At 45.2% G+C, this 11,998-nt stretch overlaps 1 protein-coding gene across 1 annotated transcript; it reads right to left on the minus strand.

Annotated features, from left to right (window-relative positions):
* Positions 1–2,142: 2,142 nt before the first annotated feature.
* On the minus strand, positions 2,143–11,790 carry TRPV2 (transient receptor potential cation channel, subfamily V, member 2). The gene is made up of 15 exons (XM_008941382.1): positions 11,552–11,790; positions 10,757–10,890; positions 10,280–10,432; positions 9,477–9,617; positions 8,708–9,006; positions 8,079–8,255; positions 7,497–7,655; positions 7,267–7,362; positions 6,669–6,739; positions 5,833–5,998; positions 5,037–5,103; positions 4,641–4,948; positions 4,168–4,286; positions 3,278–3,372; positions 2,143–2,536 (listed from the first exon to the last, which is right to left on the minus strand). Exons 1-15 carry the CDS (start codon positions 11,788–11,790, stop codon positions 2,406–2,408), a joined length of 2,355 nt encoding a protein of 784 aa, XP_008939630.1. The 3' UTR covers positions 2,143–2,405.
* Positions 11,791–11,998: the final 208 nt, after the last annotated feature.

The raw sequence follows: 11,998 nt of genomic DNA on the forward strand, positions 1-11,998 counted from the left end.
CTCATGATCTATTGAGAGTGGACCCCAAAATCCTGCTGGGCCTTCAAAGCTATGAACCAGCGTGCAAATCCTTCCTCTCGTGAGGAACTGCAGACATCCCACAGAATAAATCCCAGACAGCCTTCCTGTTTGTAACGTGACCAAAATGGGAAGTGGTTGAGGTGGGGAAACCAAGGAGCACTAAGAATATGGAACACTGAGAGGTTACTGATACTAATCTCAACAGCGCTGACTCACCTAGCACTGCAGAGAGGTAGTAACTCCTCAAAAGTTCCCTTTCTTCCCCAGTACATCAAAGAACTGTACAACAGCCTTGGCACTGCTAAATCTCCTGACCAGCCTGACAGATCTGTTTGCTGCATGTGCCTGTCCTTGTCTGCTGTCCATCCCCCTCCATTCGTGAGCCTCAGAGGGCTGGGATTGGTCTGTGCCATGACTGTGAAGCACAAGGAATGCCCAGACCCTGTTTCACAGCAGACACTAGATGTTTAAGAATAGTTTATCTTTTGATCTACATCAAAAGTATCACTACAAGCTTAAGAAAAGGATTTAAAAAGAAGGTTCAAGAGCAGCTGAAGAGGCAGGTTATCTTGAAAGCAAGCATCACAGCCCACAGCTATCAAAAATGCTACCAGTAAGCAAGATTTCCCTGTTGTTTATTACAACCCTGGAAAAGGATGGCAGATCTGATTCTGCATTTCTTGAGAATCTCCAAGAGTCTCTACTGCAGCAAAACACCAAGCACAGCAATAGATTACCATATGCCAGATGATCCCTTTGTGCAATACGAGCACCTTGCCAAATCTTGGGAACACTTAGGACAAAGCCATAGATGGAAAAAGCAGCTGAAGGCTTCACAGGGCAAGAAAACTGCAGAAGCTGGAGCAAGAAAAGTTCGTGACAGTTCAGAGACCCAATGCAGTGTGGCTGCAGAGGGAATTGCCCAGCACAGCGGAAGAACTCTGTCACAGGGATTGTTTTAAAAGTGATGCTTTTGCTGCCAGCCACATCCATGTAGTGAGCAACAAGATCAAGATGATTGTCTCCAAAAGACTGACCTCCTAGCTTTGCTTGCTCAGAGCAGAACTGAGAGACAGGAGATCTTGGGTTGCATAGTTTATCTCACTGAAGGAAAGGTGCTGCCAGCATTTGTAGCCTGCAGCTTTTTCAGGTTTATCACTAGCCACGCCCTGTATGAAAGATGCATCCAATGCAACATCAGCTGTTATATTTTCAGATGTGTCTGCACAAACTAACAAGAACTTATGAAAAACAAGTTAACTTGCATGGCAGTGAGGATAGCACAGTGCTGGGTGAAACAGTTAGGAACTTGTTAAGCCCCTAAGTCCACACTGATCACATTTCTTCCTGAGAGTGGCTGAAGCTCCGAAAATATATCCAGGGACAAACATTTCCAATTAAGTAAACCTGATCCATGGGCAGTTTACAGAAACACTACATGTTGTTTTTAACCATAGGCTGAAATTGTGTCAGCTCATTGCTATCTCTTTTCCACAGAGTTTAAAGTATGCCTCCTGTTCAGCCCCAGGCAGCATGCATGTTGAAAAAAAACCCAGTGAGGTCCTTGCAATTGTTCACAGCAAGACAGGATGCCCACCAAGCCTGACAGGAAACGTTAACCACACGATGCATTTTGGCCCATCTCTCTCTCAGAAGCAGGGTTTTGCTGCTGTTTTCTACAGAGACAAAGCAACCTGTGAAAGAGATGTTTCAGAAATTCACCTCGTGAAGTTACAGGCCCAGGAACCACATCACTTTTGTGCTCTTAAGCAGATGTGCACATCACTCAAACACTTTCATTATAACACTGTTACATGGGAATTTTGATGTGGGCTAAACACCAAGCACTGCAGGTGCTGACAGACTCAGTATGGCTCTTGTTGACTGAACATTGAGTATTTGTCCATTCCTTTCCCACACCAACAGTGTTTTGCATAGAAGCCAACTCCATCCTTAGCAACTTTTTATGCCTCTACAACACTTTATTCCAAAACACTTCAGTGTCTCTTGTGACAAAAGAATAACAGTTGACCCATTCTTAGATAGGTTGCTCCATCCTTTGCTTCTCTGTGGCAAACAGCATTGTTTCTATACAGCTCAAAGCACTGCCTTCAAGGACCATTCCCCACTGCCCCTATGACCTTGCTCTTGCACCATTAGACAGAGTAATAAGAATGTGTCAGGCAGAGAAAGTTGAGGGGGAAAAAAAAAGTTTCTTCAGAGGAAATCAATGATTAAAGTGCATGAAAATATTTAAAGCCACAGGCTGAACGAGTCTTTGATGAAATGCACTTTAATACAAATAATGCCTTCAATTCTTCCAGCCACTACAGGAAGAACTACTCCTTTGAGGATGAAAGCAAGGTTGCAATTCAGAAAACCTGCTAAAGATTTCTGGTTTGTCCCTCTAGAGGCATCATCTCAGTTGCTGATAGCTGGGGCTGCAATAGTGACTGCTCCTCTGAAACAGCTGATCTCAGTTGTTTCTGTGGCATCCGCTTCCATGTTCTTGTCTCTACAGCAGGAGACATAAAAAGAGCAGCCCTTCATCAGCAGGAAGCTGACAAAGGGATCCAGTTTTTAGAAGAGTGTAAGTTTAGGGAAAACACAACATACAACAGACAGTATTTTTAGTGTTGCAATCTCCCCAGCTCTACGAAGTGGCATCTAGGAAGGACCTACACTGGAAGAGCAGGGGCCCATTTTCAAATGTGGTGGGGCTTCTGCCCAAGCTCTCTCAGGATGAACAAAGTATTCCCAAACAAAGGAACTTCTCTTCATTTTCCAGAGTTGTTTCCAAAGCAAATATCCTAGGCAGGATTTGACAAAGTTGCTAGTGCCAATGCCCTGATTTGTATTCTAAAAGTTCTGTGACTTTAACATTTGTAGTATGAGTGGGTCTAACTTTGACCTTTCCTAGAAAAAAGCACCGTACATTTAGGCTACTGAGTGAGAGGGAAGATCAGCCCTTGTTTTTCTCAGCAGCATTTCCTGCCCATTTCTTCCAAAGGTAAGTAGGAAGGCATCTCCTTCATTCTCATTATTTGCTCCCAAACTCTGACTAGGTCCATACTCTAATTATTTTCTCAGCTCCTAAGTGATGCTGCTGCTACTGAGGGACACTGCATGAAAGCCATTTCACAAGCAAGCTGGCCTGCTTTAAATCTGTTACCAAAGACACAGTAATATGCCAAGAGCAGCTGCTGAGCAGGAAGCTAAAAGGGCACTGAAGATCCTTCTCCATGATTTCATTTACCTTCTGGGTTTATTTCTGAGTCACTGGTGTTTCCTGGGTCTTCCTTAAGTACTCCCACGTCCTTTGCCCAATCCGTCCACTTAATTTCCTCTACTCTGGAGACAGAAAATGCAAGAGACACTGATGCATGGAGCACAGCAGTTCAGTCTGTATTTCCTTGCCCCTCAGCATACCAATGCAGCTCATCCTGCCAACACAAACCTAATGGTTTGACTGTAGCAACACCTTCCAGAACTTTTTTCCTTGAGTGAAGAGCTGCTGTGGACCACACAGTAACTACCTTCTCCCCATACATACTGTGTGCTGCTCTGTGTTGTTTGGCTTTAAATACTCCAGTTCCTCACAGGGAACATACTCCATACAAAGGAGGCTCCCAAGTTCCACTTTCCATACTTGCTGCCAAACACCCTGCAGTTACAGAAGTGCTGCCTGCAGCACAGTTCACTGGCTGGAGGGACGTTCACCTGCTCTCCCAGCCCCTGTGCATGGGGAAAAGTGCTGCCCCCTCCTGTTGCACTCAAGCTGCACGTTGCTGGATGAGGGGGGCACCCACCACAGCCTGCTCTGGGCAGAGCTGCACTGGCAGCAGAAGAAAGCATCACTGCAGACACCCTGCCACCATAACCCCCTGCACAGATATGGGCTCAACAGGACATCGTTTGGTCACAGCACATCTTGGTGAATGCTGGCAGCTCAACTAGCTCTTGAACTTCCAGCATTGCAATCACCAACCAACGTTCATGTACCCAAGAACACATGGGTGAGTCACTCTGTTGAGTCAGTGCTGAAATTCCTGAAATTCCCTGTGATGGTTCAGGGTTACTAGCTTCTGAATCGGGGGAACCCGTGACTGGGCTGGAGTGTAAGGGGTTGTGGTATATCTGTCTTACCTGAAACACCACCTCTCATCTTTCTTATTGAGGCCCACTGACACAAAGCAGCCAGATCTCCTCTTCCCACCTTGGCGCCACAGCCAGGCCTTCTCTATTTCTAGAATAGCAATAGCCCTCTGAAAGAAGAAGTCCATGTCAGACAGAAAACCAGGCACAGAGAGCCCAGCAACTTCCCCAGTCAGCAACTACTTTGACTTTGGAACCCAACCCCAGAGTGCCCCTTAGCTTAACAGCAGCAGTCAGTTACTCTCTCAAGTTATTTATGCACATGGATCTGGTAGCCATGCAAACAGCATGAGCTTTAAATACATCTAAAAATGATGTGAGGATTTACCCCAAGTGGCAAGTCTATGTCAGAGAAGACTATAGTTGAGGCTTAGGACAAAGACAGGCCCTGTCATCTCTGACGTTATGAGACTCAAGTAGGGGTCTGGGCTATGACATAACTGCTGAGCAGCACCATGCCTCACCTGTAGCTTCCAGACACTCTTGCTATCACCAGAAATATCTGTGACAGTCTCGCTCATGAGTGCAATCAGCATGTTGAGCAAAAGAATGTAAGTGAGGATCACAAAGAGAAGCAGCAGGAGCATGACGAAGTATCTGAATCTGACATGTTCCTGGAAATCCAGGTCACCCATGCCTATGGTGATCTTGAAGAGCTCCAGGGAGACGCTGAGCAGCCCGCCGTACATAGCATGGCTCCCAGTGCTCTCCAGCTGAGCAAGAGACTTGTTCTGAGAGACCACAGGAGCATCCCCCATCAGCGTAACCAGAGCTGTCAGAAAAACAGAATTTGAATCCTCCTCAGAAAAATTTACTTCTTGCAAGTCCAGCCTACAACATGATGCTGAGTAAGTCCTTACCTGCAGCAAAGCCAAAGAGGAAGATCATATAAACCAAGAGGAAACGCAGCAGATCTCTCAGGATAGTCTGAAACACAGGTCAGGAGAAAGTCTCATTCTTTCTCTCACATGAAATCAGTAGGATGATCTCCTGTTCTCACCCATCATAAACCAACCCCAAGGAACAATACCAAAAGATGGAAGATGCTTTTATCCAGTTTAAAAACATACTAATACAGTTAAATTACTTTCTCAGGTAAGTAACATCACTGGCAGCTTAAATCTGAGAGTACTACCTGAACTTGTTATGTTTGTGTGAATGAGTTCTTTGAAACAAGTGTCATGTCAGTTCCCCAGTATAGCTGTTTCCCAATTGTTTCAACACACACACGTCTTTTTTTCCATCTCCACTAGGCTTCACACAAGTGACAATCAGAATTCTGCCCTGGTGCCTCATTTCACCTCTGCTTTGACTTGGCTTTCTAGTCCCAGTCTCCTCACTGGACCTGGAAACACTTCTCAGTCCAAGCATAATAGTTCCAGGGAACTCACACTGGTTTTGACTGCCAGTTTTGAGTTGTTTTATGACAAACAAAGTGTCAGCTGCTGTAACTTGATCTGTTCAAATACAGCAAACTCGTGGTTTGCTGCAGTTGTACTTGTTGAAGACTGATCTCATCTCCTGCAATATCTTTACTCCTATAGTCAGTACATCAATTCCATTTGTTTTGCATGGTTCTGAGAGAAGTAATTGCAGGACTGCTATTAGTTCCTCACACCCAGAAGGTTTCATATGAAGCTTCTCCCAAGTACTGACCTTCTGTATCATGACACTGTAGATGCCAGTGCGCTGAAAGCCCCGGGTGTAATACAGCATGTTCACCCACCCCAAGAGCAGGGAGAACACCATCACTGCCACGTAGTTTTCTGAACTTGCACCATACAGGACTGCTGACAGCAGCAATGAGAAAGCCTGGATGAAGCTGGAGAGAAACAGAACGAGTGACAGGGTGACCTCAACAAAAAGGCCCGTTTGCAGATCTGTTTTGCAAGGAAAAGCAGGCACATTTTATGAGGCTACATGGAGCATATGAAGTGGCAGTTAATCAGACACAGTTTATATAAGCAAATCCTGTTATAACCAAACCCACAAACTGTTGCAGTTTTGTTATGAGCTGATTAATCTCACAGTATGGAAACTCTGAAGTGCTTGATGTAGCCCACAACTGGTACTAAATGGAAAAAACTTCTAACACTTATGAAGACATGCACACGTCCATGCACCTATACACAGCTCCTCAGAAAACTGAGGGGCTGGCTTCCTTTCAACCAGTGACAGTATGATTAAGGGCTTGAGCTCTAACAAATGTATGCTCTTAACTGGGAAATAATTGAGGGTCTGACCTTCACTGTGTTCTGCTACAAATCCAAGGACAGACCCTACCCAGTGAAGCCTGTTACAACAAAGGGTCGTGACAAGATGCAGCAGGTAGGAGAAGCAAGCAGGGGAGGGATGGAAAGAGGAGACAGTGGCAGAGAATCAATCTTTCCTGCTCACCATCTCTCTAGTAATGTTAGGGCAACTTAGCTGCACACAGCAGAGAACCAATTTCACCCATGCTTTCACTGTGCCAAAAACCTCAAGAGACATACATCAAGATCTCAATGCAGCTGTCAGAACACATAGTCTTCAGCGACTGGCGTCTCCTCCTCAGGTACAGACTCTGAGAGAGAAAAATCAATGGTAGCCATTCATCAGAAACACAGGGCATGCTAGAGAGGGATTCCTGCCCAGCACAGCCTATTGCTCAGGGAAAGGTTTGCTCCGTAAACTTCCCTTCATGCTTTCATTTTCAAGATCCCAAATTTCAGCTAGTCATCCTTTCAAGATGAAAAAAAGGCCTTAAGTTATAAAAGGAAAGGATAAACAAGGGCTGAATCATGGCTCAGCCCAATGGCTTCGTTAATTGACTGCATTAAATGCCAATGATGCATTTTAGCACCATAAATCACAGAAGTCTCTCAGAATTATTTGCTGTTGCTTTTTTATTCCTCTTACCCAGCAACCTGGCTTGTGCCAGCCCTGTCACTGCTAGACCACACTGACACTGAGTGTCTCAGAGCAGGATTCCCTCCTGCCATCCACTCGGGCACATCCTGATATAAGGAGAACTGAATCTCCTGCCTCCGTGTCAGTGATAGTTTCCTGGTTTTGTTTCTTACAATGCAGCTAGAGAAGAGATGCCCATACCTGAGCAAAGATCAGATAAATGCCTCCTAGTAAGATAATGATCAGTCCAGAGACCCACAGGAAGCCTCCAGCTGTGAACTCCACTGGAAATGAAGGCTGCAAGACAAAAACAACACAAAAACCACCCAACGAAACACTGAAGACAGGCAGAGGTAATGATGATCATCACCCTGCACCTTTTAAACTCAGCTCCATCCATTTCCTTTCAGGTAAAACAAGATTAAACCTACCTTTACCCGTAAGGGTTGATAGTATGCAATGGCTGTAAAGATGATCATGAATGACAAATATGAGACAAAACTGAAGTAGAATCTCTTGGAAGCAAACGTTTCCCACTTCTGCTGAAGCAGTTTGTTCAGTGGCTCCAAAACCACCATCTTGTACCGATTCTATGGAAAAACAAACAACAAAAATGTACCTGTGCATCAACAGAAATGCAAACTCAAAGGACTGTCTTCTTCAGGGTTGGAGTTCAGTGGCTCCAGCTAGGGCAGCACTAAATATTTATTCAATCAAGCCTTTCAGTGTGGAGGAAATCAACCATCCTATGAGGAGTTGCATGTGTTTTGCTCCATCAGGGCATTGGGACACACCCAGACTTAGGCAAAGAACCAAAAATTTCTCTCATATTATAGATTATCAGAGGCATACCAAGCAGACTATAAATAAATATGCACATACTTGTATTTCCTTTCCAGAATAATGATCACGTGAAACACCACATTAATTTGAAGTGATTTGTGCAAGTATACAGCAACACTATACAAAGGCAGAAAAAATGCTGTTGTCTGACTTTCCATAAAAGCACTCACTGGTGTGTCACTGCTGTATGCCAGGATCTCCAGCACAGAGTTCTCCTCAAAGCTGTCTATAGAGGACAAGTCATAGAGAGACACGTGGATGGGTCCATAGGTCCATTCAGTGAACTTGCGGGACAGGTGCCTGTACACTGGGTCTCTGATCTCTCTCTGGATGATGTGCCTGAAGATCTGAAGAGAAACAGGATGGATAGCAGAAAGATGTAACAGAGGTGTAGAATGGCACAGGCATAGCCAAGTTGCCTTTGAATGCAGGACACCTGGCCTCCTGCATCATACATTTAGATCTAGCCAGAGGCCAGACCATCTTGCTGAAAGCAGGCAATCTACCTACAGCTTGTGCCAGCTCTTCTGGGGGTAGGACCAGCTTTGGTCCAGACCAGCTGTCCTGGCTGGGACAGGGAGCAGCAGCAGCCAGCTGACACTTTGCAGGACAATAAATGGAGTGGCCTGGAGGTCTCCTTTATCATCTCCTGCATCTACATGCTGGTTTACTACAGCAGCATTACTACATGCTGGGTGCAAGATGCTCCTACATCAAACCCCACTGCTATGCTGAGGAAGTACACCACAGCCTTGCTTGTTTCCCAGCAACCCTGAGGATTCCCTCTAGTTGTCTTTACCTCCACTTTGCCTGTCTTGGCAGCAAGCTGCAGAGGATTTAATCCATCATAATTCACTATCTCCTCCAGTTTCCAGGTTGGGTCAACCTTCACACCTGCCTTCAAGATCTCAACATATGTAGTGCTCACAAACTTGGTGTTCTCCTCAGTGTCATCTGCAATCATCACCAGGGCATGGAGGACTGTGTTGCCCTGTGTATCCTGCTCCTGGAGCCTGGCTTTCTGGTGGGGATTGTTTAGAAGATATTCCACCACATCAAGTTGGTTGGTACAAGCAGCCAAGGAGAGGGGAAGTTCACCTGAAGAAATAAGGACAGTATTTGGGGCAAAGTAGAAAGGGGAGAAAAAGAATTATTGGGGGAAAAAATCATTACAGGAAGACATATTTAGCCTACAGTTTTAACATGGGAACAGGTTCTTTCTCAATGACTCTAGATTCAGAAAGGGGTTTGCCATAATTACTCCTTATTTCTGGGAGAAGCTGAAACACTTTCACAGACCCCTAATTTGACTAAGCTAACCAAGTATTTGTCTCTCTGAAGCCCTTCAGATAGGATTAAATACTTAAAGCCAAGGATGATGGCAAACGTTCACTGGACATCTCAGTCTGTGGAAGGATCCTGCCATTCCAATAAGTGAAGGTCTTGATTACAGAACAGTGGAGATGGCAACCCAGGCAGAAAGGAACAAACCCAGCTGAGACTCAGAGGCATTGCATACAGTAAGGCAATAAAAAAAACCCAAAGGAACATGTTCCACACTGACTCACCAAAATAAAAGTAAACTCCTTCTTTCTTTTTCCTGAAGAATTCACCATGGGCTCTGGCGTGGACATCAGCTCCATTCTCTACCAGAAGTTTCACTAAATCTAGGCTCCTTTTCTCTATGGCAATGTGGAGTGCTGTCTGGCCTAAGGGAACAGGCACAACCATCACTCAGTGTCACTGCCAGGGGGAACTGGCAAAGGGCTTTCAGCAAAGCACAGGCTCAACAATCACTCTGTTCTGCATCCCAGAGCTGGGCAGGGGTGGGTGGCAAGGGATGACTTTCAGCAACGTTCATTGGGGAAGCACGTTGCAAATACTGAGTCAGAAGACAAGCCTTGAGACTATCAGAAATTCAGCACAAGACCAGGCAATTGCCCCTGCCTGGCACCCAGATCCCAGCCAGCTCTGAGAGTAAAGTCAAGTGTATGTGTCCGTGGCTACCTTGCATGTCTGCTATTGAAAAAATAATCCAAAGAGCAGAACTTATTCTTTAGTAGCAATCTGCTATTCCTTTCTCACTTTTAGACATGCTTTTTAAGCTTTCTCAAGCAAATCCTCTCACATTCTTCAGTTATTAACATGCTTCATCTCCATTTTATACACCAAGAGCAAAGTAGCAGAAGTGCATACTGCAGGGCTGAGGAAGATGCATTCCCAGAATCAGCAATAGTTCTTACTGTAACTGCACCACAACTCTGAACTGCAGTGGCATAAAAACTCCAGTTCCCCTCTTTTTCCTTGTATCTGCACATCCCACCTGCCTAATGAGGAAGCTGCTCTGACAGTGTCAGAACAGAAACCTTACCTCTGTAGTAACAGTCAGAGCATGCCACATTGACAAGTGGCCTGGGATTCTGTGTCTTTTGGTCTATTTCCAGCAGAACTGGAATTGTATCATTCTTTCCATTTTTTAAGTTCAGCAAGGCTTTCATCAAGCAGGTCTTCCCAGTCTTTGCATCTAGAACAAAAAGAGTATGGAATGGGTTGTGCGTGTACTTTGCAACCCATCAGTATTACTTGATTTAGAACTTAACTGTCAATGTAGGACCAAATACAATAATTATTCTGAAGGACTTTCTCAGCATTTTTAGTTTGCAGTAGAGGCAAAAGTCTTAGGATATACAATGAATGACATTCTCCATGCTGAGGTGGACATTAGGAAAAGAATAGACAGAGGGCTGGAGAAAGCAAAGAACGGTGAGCAGGTTCCCCTGCTTCCCTCCTGCATTAACAAGTGCTGCCTCTGCTCACCCTGTTTGTGGAGTACTGAGCAGGAATCTACCTGTGTATTCAGAATTGGTGAGGAATTTGGAGGTCCTCCTTAAGTACTCGAGTAAACCGTTGAGTGCCTCGGGGCTGCCCCTGGAGACGGCGCTGAAGAGCCTGTCTCTGTCAAAGCGATTGGGGTCCTTTTGGCTAGGGAAGAAAGGCAGAGTGTTAAGAGGTTCTGGAGAGTGGAAGACAAGAGGGTGCAATAAGTTCTGGTGGGACAGTGTAAGAAAGGAGGAAGGCAGAAGTTTGTCATAAAAAAAAACGTATTTTATTTTTGAGTCAAGGGGAAAAAACAGAGACAGTTATTTCCCAGAATTCTTAAGTGGCTGCTCTTTCCATCAGCTGGAGCTCATCCCAGATCCAGTGTGATGTTCACCCCTGGAACATATCCAAAGCACAAAGACAGAGAAGGCCAAGATAGCTGCAGGACCAGTCAGTCCCATCACATGGTGTGAAGCACCCTGAGGGCTGGTTTACCTCCCTGCCTGGCAACAACAGATCAGTTGTACAGGGCTCCATGCTAAGCTGCTCTTACACTCAACTTGGCTTATTTAGTCTTAGCTCAGATATACCCAAAACACACCACAAACACATCATACACATACCTTCAAAGTGCAGAAGTTAAGGGCTAATACATCCTCTTTCTGCTGTTAATGACCTCCCACCAGATGGCTGTAATATTCCTACAGGGACACTTTTGGTTTGGACTTGGTTAAGTCCATGGGTGCCCAGCAGCAGGGATGCGTATGGATCAGTATGGATCAGTATGGATCACACCCTGGTCAAACACCCAACAGCTACTCACTTGCTGACGAGACCTGGCCGATAGTTCAGATTGATCTTGATTTTAGGAGGAAAATCACTGCTCTCCTTCTGATAAGGTGTCTCCAAGGGCCGTAGGTCTCCTTTCTTTCCATGTCCTGATCTTTCTTCCTTTTTACTAGGTGCAGGTTTATCTTCCTGGATACTGTCATCTGTTTCTAGCAATCCCATCAGCCTGTTCCTCTGACAGGGGCCTGGCTGCCCATTAGTGAAGTTATCCATTTCTAGTAGAGATGATCTTGCAGATCACCAAAGATGTTCCCTGCTGGGAGACTAAACCTGCAAAGGAGAGGAAGAATTAGCAAAGTTTGTTCACAAACCCTTAACGTGTTGGGTGCAGCACAGAGGAAAGCATGCTTCCAGCTCTAGTGATCCTACAGTTGACTGTGGATCCTTTGAGAAAGACATTCAGTAAAACTCTGCACAGCAG

Source organism: Merops nubicus, unplaced genomic scaffold (assembly GCF_000691845.1).
Source record: "Merops nubicus isolate BGI_N331 unplaced genomic scaffold, ASM69184v1 scaffold22385, whole genome shotgun sequence".
Classification (NCBI taxonomy): domain Eukaryota; kingdom Metazoa; phylum Chordata; class Aves; order Coraciiformes; family Meropidae; genus Merops; species Merops nubicus.